Source organism: Streptopelia decaocto, assembly GCF_964273445.1.
Source record: "Streptopelia decaocto genome assembly, chromosome: 2".
NCBI lineage: Eukaryota > Metazoa > Chordata > Aves > Columbiformes > Columbidae > Streptopelia > Streptopelia decaocto.
Genome location: NC_138655.1, coordinates 120,097,588 through 120,115,837, shown reverse-complemented (window position 1 = coordinate 120,115,837; position 18,250 = coordinate 120,097,588). Strand labels below are relative to the sequence as shown.

The 18,250-nt window shown below is 38.4% G+C and overlaps 1 protein-coding gene across 4 annotated transcripts in view; it reads right to left on the bottom strand.

Moving 5' to 3' along the window:
* The window catches only part of OSBPL10 (oxysterol binding protein like 10), a 117,682-nt gene that overhangs the window by 59,353 nt on the left and 40,079 nt on the right, over nt 1-18,250 (bottom strand). For all 4 annotated transcript variants that reach the window (XR_014183436.1, XM_082046609.1, XM_082046611.1 and 1 more), the window contains one exon: nt 11,460-11,651. Coding sequence is in view for 3 of the 4 variants with exons in the window: in XM_082046609.1 (XP_081902735.1) it covers nt 11,460-11,651 (192 nt within the window). In the remaining variant the exon portion in view is untranslated. The remainder of the gene's footprint in view (nt 1-11,459; nt 11,652-18,250) is intronic.

The window sequence follows — 18,250 nt, the reverse complement described above, 5'->3', positions numbered from 1 at the left end:
ATCAGATTTGGTATTTTCTAAGTCTGCATAATAAGATTGTTGGATTTGGGGAAGGGAGGAAAAGAGGGGAGAGGGGTCTTTTTTTGTTGATGGGTCTGGAAGCCTTCAACATTCCTTCCAGTACCAGAGGAGGAAAAGTTAGCTACCGTCCCAAGAAATTCTCAGTCTGTTGCAACTCAGGTATACAGCAGGAAGCTCCTCCTTTCCTCCAATACTTCAGAAGAGGCAGAATCTCAGGAAGAAAATGAGCTGACCTAATTACCTGTTTTACAAAAGTATCTCTCTGTTCAGAAGAACAAAAGACAGAATATGCATAACAGGTCTATCTTCAAATACCGAAGAGCATATGACATCTGTATTTGTCAGTGTTCTCTGGGACTTTATACAGTCACTTCATCTGAATGCAAAACACTCCCAAGGACAACCTGACTGTCCAGTGTGAGTTTCTGTGGAACTCCACTTCTTACATCAGACAAACAGAAAGACACCAGAGAGACATTCACAGCCCTTGCAACACATGCTAGTTAGCAGAGAGAATCCAGCAGTTTTGGCAGGATCCTCAAGAATGCCTCTGAAATCTCAGCAAAACAGCTCACCCACTTCAGATCAAAACAGATGAGATGCTTCCCTTTGCTACCTCAGGCAGATTCCTCACCTCGCTTCTTTATGACCCCTATTCCAGTCTGTCCTTCTCCTCGCCTGACAAATGAGTTAGCGAATGACAGAAATAAAACTGGGGGTGGGGAGGAGGAAGCTGAAGGGGGGTGTGGGAGAGGAATTACAGAAAAAATTCTTATGTCCATGGGGATGGACTAGGACAAAAAGTTCAAATCTTGCCAGAGAATGTTTTAGCAGACAGACAATATTGGATTTTCTAAACTAGAGAATGCTTTTAATCTAAATCAATACCCTGAGATATTCAGCTTCACTTGGACAACTTCATATTTTATAGCTGTTAGAAGAAAAAAATATTCTTCCTGTTATTCTCCCAAAATTTGCAAGTTATTCCAAGAATCCTTCCGTGTTGCTTAAGATCTGAAGAGGAGAACACTTCTCCCTTCCAAATCAACATAAACTTCAGGTTCTTTTCCCTGTGGAAGATTTACAAACAAACCAAAGTAGTAAAACACTAGAGGAAAATAAAATTCCTCTGATAGTGTCAGCTATCTCAAGCGTGTTTCATGGAGCTACTCTGCAAGTCTTTAGGTGAGAAGTTAAAGCTTTTTAGTGAGAGCTGGCTGCTATAATAAATACTCAAGCGAAAGAGCATGACTCACAAACTCCATCAATGATCTCTACTTCTCCTCACAAATCAGAGTGAGTGGCCTATATATTCTCTGCCAAATGATCAGTACCAGTCTGGCACTGGTCATTTTGCCACTGGAGGCAGATGTCCAGGGATCAGGGTCAACTACAGAAGATATGACAGATTTTCTTCTTTGCCTGTTGCGTTCGAGCTCCCTGTGGATACTCTATATGTGTTAGGACATTTGCTACCGATATAAGGTTTGTACCGAAGTACAACTAGTAAGTGCTAGGTTCCCCCACCATGCGCTCTTTTCTTGAGCATTTGCTAATCTAACTGCTATATTAACCATATCCTACCAATAGACACTTACTGAGACTTACCATTTCCTATCAAAGACAACTCAAGAGGAGCACAGTGTGGGCATCTTGAGGTAAAACCACAGAGAAAATGCACAGAGTGGCTGCCAAGGTTGTTGCTCCCCACACCCCAAGTTGCTTCCAGTGATCCAGAACCAAAAATTAGAGAAGCAAAAGGAAGCAGCCTGCAAGTTCCAAGTAAATCTTGGATGGCAACTGGCTGCCATTCAGCCAAGCAAGAAGCACACTGTTGTATTTTAAACCACAAAACATAGCATTAAGAACACAGCTTATAAAAACATTTTGTGGGAAATTATTCCTACACAATATTACTATGACTGCAAGGAATGTCATTAGTTTTAGTGATTAAACGTTGCTCAGAAGCAGATGTTATTCTATGGGCTCTTCTGAGTAGCAGTTTTTCTTTCACATTTCAGAAGGATTATTTTGGTGACATTAATAGCTATAGAGATGGAAAGCACATTTTGATTACCAGCAATTAAGGTACATTTGTGAATTTTAAGCATTCTAAAGAGCACCTAAAAGGTTGCTACTAGTCATTAAGTCAACATCAGCAATTCTATTAGTTTACCACAATACAACACACTATTGAGAAAACCTGGGTTTTGTACTTAGAGTGCAATCAGTCTTCGGAAAAGGCCGTGTTGCACTGGAACATAAATTAAACATTTCAACATGTGTGGCCTCAAGGATGAGGAGGATTCTCTCAGAACACTTTGCTAGAAAAATGTGACTCTGATAACTTTTTTTCTTTAATTATTATTCCATTCCACCAGGGAATATATAAACACACATACAGCCAGAGTAGTCTAATATCCCATATAGTACTTATCCCAATTTCTGATGGACACTTCCAGTGCTTTTTCCCTTTCCCAACAATGCTTCTACTTCCCTTCACCCCTCCCAGTCAGGCACCTCGCTTGTAGTGTCCAAGTGTAAAATAAAATTTTATTTCTGTCATCTAAACAACTCTCAGGTGTGCAGTATACACTGGAATGACCTTCAGCTTTAATCAAATAGATAGTACTTCCCCGCCTTACAGTTAATTCACCTCACATTTTCTGAAAAGAAAGTGAAGTATCACTGTCACGTCTACCTGATCTTGCCATTCTGAGCCCTGAATAAAGCGTAACTATGAGTTGTGGCAAAGCATTCCAAATCCGCTCCTTTGACTTCTCCCCGTGTCCCAAAGCTGACCATCACTGGTTTAGGTTGACACCATTAACTTCAGAGCACTGACGCAACATACGCTACCATGATTCTGAGCAGCAAATTCATTACATTCTGTAATATGACTGAATTGTGTTTTGTGTCTGCCAGGCTAGACTTACCAATAAAACTACAACTGCATAACTGGGGATCTGTGCGAGGAAAACTGCAAGCAGTCATCCCAGAACACAATAGATATCATCATAAGTACACGCTAAATGGTATGTGCAAGAACATAAGACTATGTTTCCTGAGCCAGAGACAAATAAATGAAGCATAATAAAAATTTTAAAAAATTAATCAATTACAGATCTACATCTAGTACCTATAGTACAAAGCTACTTAAAAGCATATATCAAAATCAAGCAGATACAGTTGTTTAACTTGTCGGATGAAATATTGCTAGCCGTCACATTATTAGTCATATTTTAAAAGTATATTGTCAGAAATCAGAATTGCAACCAAGAAGCAGGTAAGCAGCTGCTTAAAAGCACCTAACACACACAGTTTCTAAAGCACTCAAAACCTGCAAGCCAAGCATTAGAGATGGAGATCAAATTAAAATATCTAGCAAAAGCTGCTAGAGATCAGGTCTTTGTTAAGTAACAGATGAGAGCTACAGTGTTTACTACTCCTATTTGTTGTAAAATCAAAATGTTTCCTGTATTTCTTAGTGCATCATGCAGCACTTTGGGTGTTACACAAGGAGTTGAAGACTATAGAAAGTCCCTTGACAAACATATAAAATAATGTAAACTGAAGAGCACACTTAAAATACATGAGCCATTTCTATGGTTACTTTCTCCTGGAGGGCATTTACGTGGGTACTTTCTGTACTTAATATTTGAAACTCGGCTAGCCACCTAATATTACATTGTCATCTATTACCACTGGGAACATTCAAAAATATCTTCTACTTAATTTAATGAAAATAGCACTTAAGTGTGGGTTAACAAAATAGCCCGTGTATCTTGGAAGCAGTAATTCACATTCTAAACAGAGTTGCAGGAGGTAAGTGAACATTTACCAAGGAGATCACTGCTGCACCCAGCAACCTGCACTGAAAGCAAGGCCAGCCGTGAGATGTGACACCCTAATCTGAGAAAAGCTTCATTTTCAAACTATCAACTCTAAACTGAAACAACCGCACTATATGTGCTTCAATTGTGAAAGAAAATCGCCTTGTAGCTTACCAAAAAGGTAGCTAAGTGTATGATATGCTATGCTGTTTTAAATATGTATATAAAACAGAACAGCTGAATTCTGTTTTACGTACAAAATTAAGTGAGTTTTGAAGGCCTACAAAAGCTGGAGACTGAATTCCCTTCAAATCTAACTTCTCTCAAGCTCCTTTGGGAGCCAACCCTTTACTTAAAATTTAATGAAATATTTTAATAACTGTAAAGAGTAATCTTAGCCTCTCTGCAATTGCTTAAGAAAATGAATGCTGCAGAAGTCTCTGAATGTAGCTATCATATGCACTGTATTATCCCTAATTTATAAATTGCCGTTTATTAAATGATTGAAAATGATCATCTTTGCACATTCTCAATTACCACTAAACTACAGGCTGAAAAAAATTAATTAAAAGAAGCCATGTTTACATCATTTATATTTTTCAGGTTTGGAGGAGAAAAAAGAAGGAGAAATAATGAACCGGGTTCACTCTTGACATAACCCACATGGACAAATGGTGTAATTTTAGTAGAACATTTGCTCTATGATTCCCATAGCAACCTTAATTCTCCTTGCCTGGGTGTCTGGAATCCAGGATGACTCAACCTTTGCATTAATACAAAATCAAACGCATAGAACAAGGTGTAGTTTAGGAAGGTGTAACTTATACATACTCTTAGCGACCACAAAGATACTGCAAAAGCAAGAAAGACTCAGAGAACACAAGAGTATTCAGCTCACATTTATGTGATTTCATACAATAAACAGGTGTGGGAGATGAGACATACAGACAAGGCAAATAGCCTCCTAAGAAACTGCCACAGAAGATACCAAATAATTTCATCTGTTCCTATATGCTCTAAATTCGCTTTTTGTCTATAAGGATATGGATGGCAGTCAATCACAATAACACTAGTGAACAGCCAGAAGAAGATTTCTGTATGCTTGCACTGGTATTCTCACACTGTACGAGGAACACACATTTCTAGAACTGGGGTCAATATAAATTCAGAAGAAAAGTGCAATGATAACATCTGGGGCTGCCCCTTTCAGCCCTCCTGTTAGATTTGAAACTGGTTTATACTGTTACAGGTTTAATGCCCCTAAACAAATTATATTGGCTCCTGTTAAAACACAGCTGGGAACAACCCTTTCAGCAACAGCCAGTTCAGCTCTAACTAAGCTGTTAAATGTACCTGTAATGCAAATTTGTATTACAATATTTCTCAATTCAAAAAGTGTTTCTAAGTACGGTTAAATAGCTGTAGTATAACCTACACAAGCACGTTCTATACCAAATAAATATCAACAGCTGAATTAAGACTTACAGCCTCACACACTTTCTGTTGACTCCAGTAGAAACTCAAAAGATTTTCTGGTATCTTTTCTTTACTACAGCCAGTGAAGAAGAAATTGTTGCTTTCTGAGAAACACCTATGGTTTTGGTTTGAGTTTTTTACAAGCACTTTTTCATTATCTGTTTTAGAGCAAAGACATTACTCCCTGTTTTCCACACCCTGCTAATTAAAATGAAAAATTCGTGACAATGAGTTTGCAGACAAATGAAAGTGTAATACATACAATACAAATAAAGTACAGATGCAATGGTATTGAGATGTAACCTATTACGTAACATATCTCATTTTCTGACCAGCATCCACATATTTCGTATATTATATGATGTACTTCATTGAAGATGATCAAAAGGATGACCCTGTAGTTTTAATTTATTATGGGCAGTGGGCAGTGGTAAGAAGATGTTTTAAACACAAACCCAGGAAACACTGGAGATCTGTACCTAACAAAGGTTCTTCCTCTGTGTTTTTTCTCTTCTCTTTCCAAAACTGCCACTCACTGTGCCACTACATTATTTGACCAAATGGACAGAACATAAGATATTTAGATTTCAAAAGTGAAATGCTATAAAGTCTTTCTGCAGTACCTATGAACTACCAAGATGAAACTACCCTGGTCAGTCCAACTGAGACACCTCTAGAGGGTATTACAATACTGATTTTGAAGTGCAGGAAGACTCTAGTTTAAAGAATCAACCACAAACTCCCATAAAGAAAGTATCACAAAGCTACTTTTTATATTAAAACTAGTCTAGAAGGAAAACAGACACAATTTTAGGTAATAAGTGTTAAATCTGCCTAGCAGAAGCACCAATGTCAGCAGTGCTAAAGCAGCCACAGTCCACAGTCATCAGGCTTCTCTCTGATATAAGCACCTATGTTACTAGGCCAGAAAGACTGAAGCTAGCATGGTCTGTCAATCCATCGCACATCCACGCCTTTTAGTTAGGTGATCATCATGAAAGCATTTTCATCTTCTAAAAGCAAATTTTGATTTATTAGCCATGCAATCCTGAAGGTCATCTTTGTCACAAAGCCAGCTCTCATCTTCCCACATTCTAAAATCAAGATCAGAACTGTCAGTCAAAGCAATAGATCTAATACATAGCACTTCTCCATACTTAAACAGAAGTGTATCAAATTAATCAAAATTATACACCTACTTTCCAAAACACTTCAATTATTAGCAGGATTTTTTTTTATGTTCCTTGTGCATACTTTACACTATAGATGCATGATGTCCCATTCAAAGATCTGAATCAAGATTATTATTTTACATGCAGCTTTACTTATCACATAATCTCAATGCTATGCCAAATCTCAAGAGCTACGGCATAGTTTTTGCTAGAACTGGCATTAGATTGCTTCTCTTCTTATCCATTGACCTTTTTATGTACACATTTCCCGAGACACAAAAGGAGGTTTTAAAAAAAAAATTTAAAAAAAAAAACACGCAAAAGTTTACTATTTCAAAGCTGAAAAGTAAAATTTGGCATGAAAAAAAAATCATCAGTTTTTCCCCTACTTCCAGCTTAAATGCTGATTACATACAGCTTAGTTTATGTCTTTGCGTGTTCACACACATGAAAGTCCTGCAAGTCTGAATGTCTCCCCGAGCGGTTTAAATACCGCATCCCGTTGCTCACCTACCATGCTGCCTGTGCAGTGCTATAACTCTGTAACTGAATAAACACTTCTCCACAGACAACAGCATCCTCCTCCTCTATCAATAGCTATTTGATATCCAAATATTACAGTGACATGAAGATGTTCACTTCTCGCTTGAAAATTCCCAAAGTGTTTTAGAAGTATCTCTTTCTTCTAAGTAGCCATATCAAACTGGACAACTGTGGCTCCACAAAATTGCAGGTAAAACTTAACTCTGTGAACCCCAAAGTGCAGGTCTTGGATTTTCCTGAACTGTAAGGGAGGAAGCAAAGAATTACAAGCTAGTTGCATAATTCCTGCAGGGATCAAAGGTAACCATGTTTATATATGGCAAAGAACAGGTAAGCAGCAGCAGGACTCTTATCTTAACAAGAAGAGATCCTTTCCAAATTCTGGAATGGCCCACTGGCACACAGAATGGATGTCACACTGGTGGAGGCCCCACGAAAGCCAGATCTCACTGTATCAGCTGCTCAGAAACACGTGCTGGTGACTGTCCCACTGTGGATACCACAAGTTATAACAAATGCCACATCTCAAAGTGATCAGAAACTCCTCTATCGACTTTTTTAAATTATGGACAATATACTGCTCTAGACTTCTTTTGGTTAACCTCATATAATTTCTCTAAACTTCTGTAAGTAAGTTACTACAAAATGTTCACATACTGCAGCACTTGGTTCTTTAACAACGGTAACATGGGCAGAGGTGATACAATAGTCAGACATTCTCAGCCAAAATAAACACCATTCCAGGATTACGTGTGCTGCTATTACTTAGTTCAGTAGCAGCTAAAATTTAATATGAAGTGTGATATGGCCACTTGGCTTTATGTTCCAGTTAATTTTAACTGGATGCAGTAAAGAATGCTGCAAGTGTAACTCTTACCACAAATTGTTAAGATGACAATAATATGCACAGTTTAAAAAACAGAATTCAAGACCACACACATTTAGGTTACCATAAAATCACTTCCTAGAAAATCAGCTGAAAGGACCGCTTTATTGATAAGTTATGGTCCGAATAAAGGGGTAGCATCTTGAATAATTCCACATAAAATGCAACACACAGTAGATGAGTGCTCTCAAATTAATGTATGGCATATTTTAGTTTTGCTATAAAATTCCATAATCAGTATGGACTGGACTATTAACATCAAAAAGCAAAAATCTGATTTAAGAGAACAATATTATTTACAACAAGAAAAAATTACACTATGATGAAAAATAATCCTCCCGAGTTTTTCATTTCAATGTTATACAAAAGTAGCTTGAGTATTAAAAGTGAAGTTTTTATAGCAGTCAAAAGCTCTATTTTAATTTACCAAACTTTTGAAAAAATGTGAAGTTCTATTTTCACAACAGAAACGCTTATTACATGTGTCATTTGAGACCTACGCAGTTGCTTTTATCACCTTTACAGAAATTTGCGCATCAGTTTTGTTCTAAATAGACCTCTTCGCTATAATTTGTATTACAGTAAAATACTCTACGCTATATATAAAAAAAATCAGCAGCACAAACAACAGAATGAAACAATGTGTTGTTTATTCTCACTATGAAAGGAAAAAAGGGGGAAAAGAACAACCAAATACTACCAAGTATCATTGCATTATGTGAAATACAGGAGCACATTTTGCGCTATTTGCAACATGGAGATATACTTCACTGTTTCCAAATAACATGGCCAAATCAAGAAAAACTGGGCCAGAACTGAGCAGCAGTTTCAAGTTCAGCACTTCCCAGGGACATTGTCCAAGCTAGTGAAGCCCGTATGTCCCAAGTGAAGGATGCCTCTTTTGCAGAATTCCTGTTTTTCACAGATCTCATATATAGTATTGTAGTATTACTGTAACATTGTTTTAAAATTTAAAAAATAGAAGCTGCTTCTCGTTTTCCAGAAGCATATCCGTTCTTTCCATTGATTTAACTACTGTGCTTTACAAGATGTAAAATTAGTTAATGTAGTCCTATTTGTAGTACAACTTTTTTAAAAAAAAAAACTCATTTGCACGTCAAAGCTTCAATGACTTCATTCTGTAAGGGGAACGCTAATGCTGATATATAATCTGTTTGCAGTATCTTCCCTTCATCCAAATCACATCAAACAACTTCCAAATAAAAAGCAAAGATTTGGGTGTTGAGGAGGAGACTAACTTTCCCTTATTGTACTTTTAGTTCCTATTTTGTCTCACTTCAGGTTAAAAAAAAAAAAGGACTGGAACAGGTTTAAGTGCATTTTTGTGAAGGCCCCTAGTCTCATCTCTTTATTCATAAATTTAACAAGGGAGGGTAGATTTAACAGTCACTATTGACTCATACAGGGAACAAGTGTATTCCCTGAAAAAACAGGCAGCATATACCCAAGTCTATTGCATTCACCCTGAAAAAGGCGGGAAAAGGAAATGCACAGGGCATGCAATTGAAATGAAGCTGTCTGCTTCTTTAATCTGGAAAAATAGACTTATCCTTTCACAATATGGAAACCAGATCAGTCAAGCAGCCACTTTTTACGTCAGACTGGGAAAGAGGGCAGAAGGACTTATTTTTCCACTGATATGCTCTAATACTTTAGAAGCAGCACATAAAAAAAAAATCCAATACACAAAAAGGTAAAGTTCACACTCCTTATAAAAATATTTTATGCATTGTTTATCTTACTACCATTTTCCCTCCCTGAAAAACACTCATTCTTTTAACCTTCAATCATTACCATATGTTCATTGTCTAAGATTTTTTTATTGCATGCCTCTAAATTGTTCTCACAGGATTTGGTGCTGCAGCTGGAGTATCAAACAGCTCACATCAAACATAGCAAAATAATTATCTTCCATGATTACAGATTAAAGTCTTGTAATATTTACCTTTTTGGAATGACATCACATTGCAATACACTACAAAGGAGTCAGCACCTCTTAGGGCTTTTTTGCAGGGACGCTACCTAGCCACTTACTCTCTGTTCTACTATAGGCCAGTATTTATTTCTTCCTTCCCATGTATCGTTCTTTACATCTGTTGAATTTTTTCCTCACCAGCTTAGTATGATCAGCACATATTCTCTCTTGTAAATTCCTTTCAGCCCTACTCAGCTTCATTTGACAAAGCTGCAACAGCTCCCACTGTTTATTTTATTAATAGGTTTAAGGTGCACTCTGAATTCAACCTATGAGAGCAAATACATTTAGTAAGATAGAAGCAACTTGCAGGAGATGATTGGTAGGCAAAGACAAGATATTCTCATGAAAAACAAACAGATGTGCAATTTCTAGAATGTAAAGAAAATGTGGGTGACATTCAGACAGTGCACTCTTCAGAGCAAGGAATAACTATCGTTAACAGAGAATACAAGAGAAGTTTTCACTTTTAATGTTACTGGAATAAGAACAAGCATTCTTCATCAGGATGCGTAATTTAAATCTTCATTGTGAGCACACACTAAGAATTTTTCAAATTCTTAATAAGAAAGGTCTCCATGTATAAAACATTTGGGGAGCATGAACTTAAAAGCAGGCTCTGGAGACTGCAACTTGAGGGACTGGGGTAAATATTTGAAATCTATGTGATAAAAGCATGCTTTAAGGCAGCTAGGCTGCCAGCAGTTTCTTTGGTACAAGGGATGGGAAGGAGGGCTATAAAGGCAGTATTAGAGAATAGCAAGAAATTCAGACAAAGCAAAAAGGCAGTATTAGAGAACAGCAAGAAATTCAGACAAAGCAAAAATAGTAAGAGATGAAAGGAAGATGAAAGTGTGTTCTGTGAAAGTCTGCCATACTATTTAAGCTTAAAACTCTGTACTCTATTTGTTGTCTGGAACACAGACTTAAATTGGTATACAAGTTATACTTCTTAAACCCTGGTAAACACACTTCAAAAGAAACATGCTTTCTTGTTTCCTTTTCATGTGTTTAACATGGACAAAGCATTCTTCCCTCACAAGTCCAACAACAGAAATTTGACAAAGAAGTTAAGACTGTAGCCACATAGAAACAAAGTGCCAACTGTGCGGAGCTGTGCCTTCTTTCACATTCATTCATCAGACTTATTCAAGTGCTTTTCTCTAGTTATATTTAAACGCTTCAGGGCCCTCTTTCCAACCTGAAAGGTTTTGCTACATGCTGCTTAGAAGAGTCATTTCTCCAGCACCGTGCTGCAGCACCACTGCCAAGTCTGGGAGCCGAGGCTGACCTACGACCTCTCTGAAGCACATGCACATGCACTCTAACATCAGCATTAAAAAGTATATATGCCACACTTTAGGCTGAACCAGAACTAAAGACTGCCTCTTACTAAGTGAGGGGATCAAAACAAAGCAGTCAGACAAAGTAAGAAACAAAGAGAACTGTTGCTTTGTCAGATCTGATTGCTTATTCTAAAGCAAAATAAGCATTTAGAAGGTATAGCAAAACAGCAGATTTTTCTTTCTTACCTCTCTGACTTCATGGAGTTGACCAGAACGCTGGCTCTTCGCTCTTCGAGCAGCTGCAGGTGATTTGTGATGTGTGATGGTTACCACAGTTGGCCCACTTTGATTAAAATGTTTCTGGCCACTAGGAGATGCAGAATTCACTGTCCCAGATGGCAGCAGGGATGAGCTTCTACTTCGTGAGGATGAAGTGCTCTAGAACAAGGAATGGGATGTTGGTATTATCAACCTTTACACAAATAATTTACAATTCAACCTATGGTTTGTAGTGTTCTGCTTTGCTCAAAAACCTAACTCAGGAGGTATAACTGCGCTCAGGGCTGATTTATTCCTTTTGAACCATCTGCATTGCTCAGCAGGGATCTTCTTGGAAACATTGTGGCTATCACCTTTTTTTTTCTTGGATTGTCTTAAATTTGCCTTCACAAAAATCTGCACAAACTCTCACATATAATATTAACACACTGCTAAGTCCTTACAACCATATGTTTTAGGAAAGATTAGGAAGGATTTTGCAGACAGAGTAATAACAATGCCAACACAAATATTTTTTATGAAGCTGGTGACCTATAATTCACAAAACTGTAAGAAAAAAAATCTTAATGCTTCCACCTGATGAACTTCTGAAACGGTGTAGTTCTGTTTTCAACATTAGAGGAGCTACAATTTTGGCAAGGCCAATCCACACACCAATAAAACATTAACATTTAAAACAAAACACGGCTTAAAGAGTCAACACATTTTGGAGTAAGTTTAAGACAAACCCTAAATGCAAAAACGGTCAGCAATAAATCTCCGATAGTATCTGCAGTGTGAACACTCTTAACATACAATCTATAAAATCAGTCTAAACATTCAAGAACGTGCTGTGTTCTAATCTGATCAGTGTTCCCATCTTGGTTTGTTTTCCGCAGCCCTGAAGCCCATGTTTTCCCGGAGGTCTTTAGGACAGCAACTCTCAATCAACCTCAGATGTGCATTAGAGCACCATGGGACAGCACATATAAAAGTGCAACATAAAAGAGCCCTTCTTTTCTAGTTGAACTGATTATTCCATCTGTAAGGTTAAATCCAAACAGAGTAAGTCTTACCTCATGAAACACAAACCACTTCAGAAAGTGAGGTAAATATACAGCCCTATGGGTGAAATACCATTTTACCTCTCCTGCAAACCCTGCACAAGCAATGACAGCAGCCTTCAACACTGCTAAGAGAGGTACCATCAACGTGAGGTACTACTCTTGACTGCACAAAAATATTACTTGGGTATGATCTGTCTTCTTATCCCTTATAGGTCAAACTTTGCAATTCTGTGGTAATTTCGTTAAAAGACTTTAAATCCAAGGTGGATGGGCTCCAACTAGCACTAGAATGAAAGTCAGGCATCATGTTATCACTACACTGACTGTAAATGACGAGGCAGATGATCTGGCACTGCCAAGAAGGGTGAAATAAATTACATGATCCCTCTGCCACACCCACACAAAACCACACTTCAGACTTTCTGGGGCATGTGAAGGTTTACAAAATGTGTTAACACATTCCCAGTGTTCAAAGAGCTGCTATAGTCACAGAAATAAGCATTATTCCATTGGTCTGGACTTCACATTTACAAATACTCCCAAGAATGATGATCTGACTCTGTTTTTGCAATAAATATATTCTTTACTACCATGACTTATAATAAGGTTATAATAATAAGCATCTGTAGAATCAGACATTCAAAAACTATCCACCCTGGCTGATAATTCAAAATTACATTAAAACTGGATTTGTGTCTTAGGGCAAGGAAAAAGCACAGGGTGTAAAATTTGCCAGAAGGACACAGAAGGTTGCCAGGTCTTTAATTCATCTTCCATTTGAAAGAGCATTTCTTGGACATAACTAGAATTAAAATAAGAGCCAGAGGAAAAGGTATTTGGGGGAAGGAAGGGGACAAGGGAAACTGTGATTGAATTTCCTTTTTTAAGGATAAATTTCACAGGAAAAGGCTAGCCCTAGTATATAAAAGCAAAATATACTTACTGATGTTTCTTTTTTAAATTGACTAGCATCAGAATACTTCTAAACTAAATTTAGGGTGCAGAGGAAGAATAAGATAATTTTTTTCAGCATAAGATCACCTTATCTTCCAGTTTAATAAAAGTTATTTTCTTTTTAGACTGAAATCTTCTGAGAATCACTGACATTCTAGTATCATGTGATCACAATTTTACAAATACACAACTGCTACCTTCATATAGCTAAAATGATCCTAAAACTCAGATAAACAGCAGCAACGTACAACAGTGAGTTTAGCCATTAGTTTTGCTTGAAATAAAACAACATTCTGTGAGAAGTGAAATTTTATTATGTTTTTATTTTTTTGGGAAGATAAGTTATAGTTCTGCAAATAACAAAAGTAACATAAAACAAATCTGGAAAAATACATACACTGTTTCTGTTTAAATACAGATGAGGAAGGAATGCTAGGAGAGAGTTAGCTTTCAGAAAAAACTAAAATAAAATAAAATAAACAGCTGCCAAAATAATCTCATTTAACCTGCATACTTTGAGAGAGATGTTCATAAATTGAAATACAGCTATATTTTAAGTTAATATCTATATATTTGATGTTATCAATATTTAGGAATTCAGTGCTATTTTTCCTCAAGACAATGTCTCAAACTGCAGTGAACTTTCAGCTACTGACCCACGGATCACAACAAACACACTGACTGCAGCTCACACCTCATTTTCTCTCCTCACGACACCTAACTTAGGACTTTCACCAACCTCACTTATGCTTGGCAGTTATAAATTTGATCATGAACCATCAGTACAGAAGTTGCTAGCTAGCTGTGATTTCTTTAACTGGCTTTGTATCACAAATTAGTAATTATCACATTTCCAAGTAACAGATATGTCCATTGTTTTAGGAGTCTCTTAATCCAGATTGGATTTTTTTCCCTGCAAGTTTTGCTCTAGTTCATATTACAACTCACTGAGCTACATCAACTACACACCTGAACCGTGACTTGAGGCGGAATAAACAGTCTGTGGGACCACAGTGCATTTAAGATAGCTTTTTGTTAAGTTTTGCAAAGGCATGTGGCAGCTCGTAGCAACTGTTGTTGGTGGATGGTCATTCAGGGCATGGAGTTTGGGGACTGGTGGAGCAGCAGAGACAACCAGAAAGAACAGTTCCTCTACAGTTTCAGTAGAGGGTGGTGCTCAGGAAGGCTTTCATGCTACAGGGATACTAGGTCACCCCAAATCTCTATGGATAGAAGTTCATAGCCAGGCAAGGCCTGACCATATCACACTGCTCAATGTGCCTGACATTCAGCTGCGTGCCTTGCCCTACAATAGTGCTACGTGATCTTAAGGGCGAGATCACCTCTGGCAATGAGCCTCTCCTAGAGTCCTCTCCTTCCCCACTCAGCCCATGGTTACCAATCCTACGTAGCTCACTGAGTCAGGAAGACTGACAATCTTGAACTAGCACATACTGCCACAGTCTGTGCCAAATACATTGTTTTGAATCATTCCTACAGGCCTATAAGGAAGTTCTCCTCACCTGTTTGTTTTCTGCTCATTTATACCCTTCATCCACCTAGTGACCCAACATTTTCCTGAAGTTAGCCCTAGGCAAGACCCCATGATAAGCGTAAAAAATTCCAACTTGCAAAAGCAGTCACACACAAAGTGCAGGTGAATGTCTGCATGAGGGAGTTTCTACAACCACTCAAAACCTTCTGAAGTTTTTAGTGTTACCCCAGGCAGTGCTACAGGCTTGGGGAAGAGCAGCTGGAAAGCCGCCTGGCAGAAAAGGATCTGGGGGTGTTGACTGACAGCCAGCTGAACATGAGCCAGCAGTGTGCCCAGGTGGCCAAAAAGCCCAACAGCATCCTGGCTTGTATCAGGAATAGTGTGGCCAGCAAGACTGGGAAGTAATTGTGCCGCTGTACTAGGTGCTGGTGAGGCCGCACCTTGAATCCAGTGTTCAATTTTGGGTCCCTCATCATAAGAAAGACATTGAGGTGCTGGAGAGAGTTCAGAGGAGGGTGACAAGGCTGGTGAAGGGTCTGGAGCACAAGTTTGATGAAGAGCGGCTGAGGGAACTGGGGCTGTTTAGCCTGGAGAAAAGGAGGCTGAGGGGAGATCTTATCACTGTCTACAACTACCTGAAAGGAGGTTGTAGCATGGAGGGGGTTGGTCTCTTCTCCCAAGTAGCAAGTGATAGGACAAGAGGAAATGGCCTAAAGTTGCACCAGAGGAGGTTTACATTGAGTATTAGGAAAAAAATCTTCACAGAAAGGGTTGCCAGGGATTGGAACAGGCTGCTCATGGAAGTGGTAGAGTCACCATCCCTGGAGGTGTTTTAGACGAGGTTCTTAGGGACATGGTTTAGTGTCAGAGTTAGGTTATGGTTGGACTTGATAATCTTGAGGGTCTCTTCCAACCAAAATGATTATACAATTGTAAGTGGGGCTCCACTCCTCAGAGCCACGAAGAGCAGCAGCAGAGCACTGTCCTGCTCCATCCAAGGAAACGGAGGCGGCAGCTAATTCCTTCTGACAGCTGCTTCCTGCCACTGCCAGAAGAGGCCTCTCCAAGAACTACACACTCAGCCCCTTATGCACTTCTGAATTTTACAACACATTGTCAACACCTATGTCCCAGCCAAATACTTGACTCCTCTTTTGCAAAACTTCTTCAAATTAAATACTGGGAATGACAAGAATCTCTTTTGCATTTTGATACACAGCTGTGCAAATATCAAAATTTTCCATTTTTGCTAAAATGTTAATTTGTTTAAATTTGTTAAAATGTTAACACTTTTGTATTTAGGTAGGCTCAGGAAGTGTGGGCTGCATGAGTGGACAGTGAGATGGATTGAGAACTGCGTCCAGTTCTGGGCTCTCCAATTTAAGAAGGACAAGGAATTACTGGAGAGAGTCCAGCAGAGAGCTACAAAGATGACTAGGGGTCTGGAGCATCTTTCTTATGAGGAAAAACTGAGAGAGCTGGGTTTGTTCAGCCTGGAGAAGACACAGCCAAGAAAGAATCTTATTTATGTTTATAAATATCTCAAGGGTGGGTGTCAAGAGGATGGGACCAGCCTCCTTTCAGTAGTGCCCAACGATAGGATGTGGGGCAATAGGCACAGACTTGAAGCACAGGAGGTTCCATCTGAATATGAGAAACTTCTTTACTTTAGAGGTGCCAGAGCACTGGAACAGGCTGCCCAGAGAGGCTGTGGAGTCTCCTTCTCTGGTGACATTCAAAACCCGCCTGGACACATTCCTGTGTAATCTGCTCTGGGTGAACCTCTTTAGCAGGTGGGTTGGACTAGATGATCTCCAGAGCTCCCTTCCAACCCCAACCATTCTGTGATGTGATGTTTTCCACAGCTAAAAACACTCCAATTACATGTCATACTACAACAGTCATTAAAGTCACTCTCCCAGGAAATCAAAGCAATGACAGTAACTGAAGGATCTTTATTCCTAATCCCCTGCTCTTCCCCCCAGCACTCCTGGTATGACTGATCTTCCCCTCTATCATCATAGCTTGTTTTCTCTGGTCCTACTGCTTCCTGTTTTTCAAATAAATAAATAAATAGTGAAAATCCTGATAAAAGGAAGACATAAGCTCTTCAACAATCAGTAATGTATGGTGCCAATAATGAGCCAAGAAATCCACAGGCTGAAGCAGCCCAAAGGGCTTATAAATATTCTTTCCTGATGCCACTCTTTACCATAGCTCCAACAGTTTGCCTGCCAATAAATGAAATTAATAAAAGAACAATAAATAAGCTAATAAAAGATTAATTTGAAACTTGCATTTCATCCTGGTTTTATGACCTAAAGCTAGCTAAAGTACACTAAGCTAACACAGAGTTGGGTTAGGATTTTTATGTTAATAGACTGTCCATCTCCAGGATAAAAAAGCAGTATAATGAAACCTTCCATTTGGATACCAAAAATCCTAAGAACTAAAATAATGTAATTGTAGAACAGTAAGTTTCAACTATACTTATATTTTAATGACTCATTCTCCTTGGAGATTGCCCTTCCTACTCACAAACAAGCTGAAGCATTTTTCACCATTTACCAGAAGCACACAATTTTGTATATTTTGGAAAGTAAACATAATGTTCCAGAGATCAATCAACTAATTTCTGAAGTGAATTGTCATATCTGTTTATGGCTGATAATCATCATTTTCACAGGCACTGTGCCACCAATGTTTTATACAGAATAAAAAAATACTGAAATCACATTCCTTTACTCCTCTGCAAATACGTAGCATGGAACCAATCCCTGTGTGCAGCTTTAGAGCAATGAGAAGTCACACGCTATCAGAAACTAACTACAATTTTGAGACACTACCATTCAGTATTTTAACTCCCATCTACTTATTTTCCAATGCATCTTAAGCAAACACTAAAAAGAATACAGATATCTGTTAAATTTAATTATGATCATTCACAAATATTAAAATGCAAATCACTGAGTCTACAAAACATCCAAACTTCAGCAGTGCAAAGGGACCCGTTTATGATATGCTTTGCACATTTGTGTAAAGCATCATCTATGGTACTAACTTTTCTGACAGAATATTACAGTGCTTCATCATCTTCAGTAAGGCAATATGTGTGTCTGCTTTTAAGCAAGAGACTATAATAATCCTTTAATCGTAAAATCCTTTCTTCATCAGGAATCATTTCAGCAAGCTCATGCTAGTTCTAAACAGGGGATTTTTGCATCTCTGTAGAAGGGTTTTGAAAGCAGGGAGCTGCGAGCAAC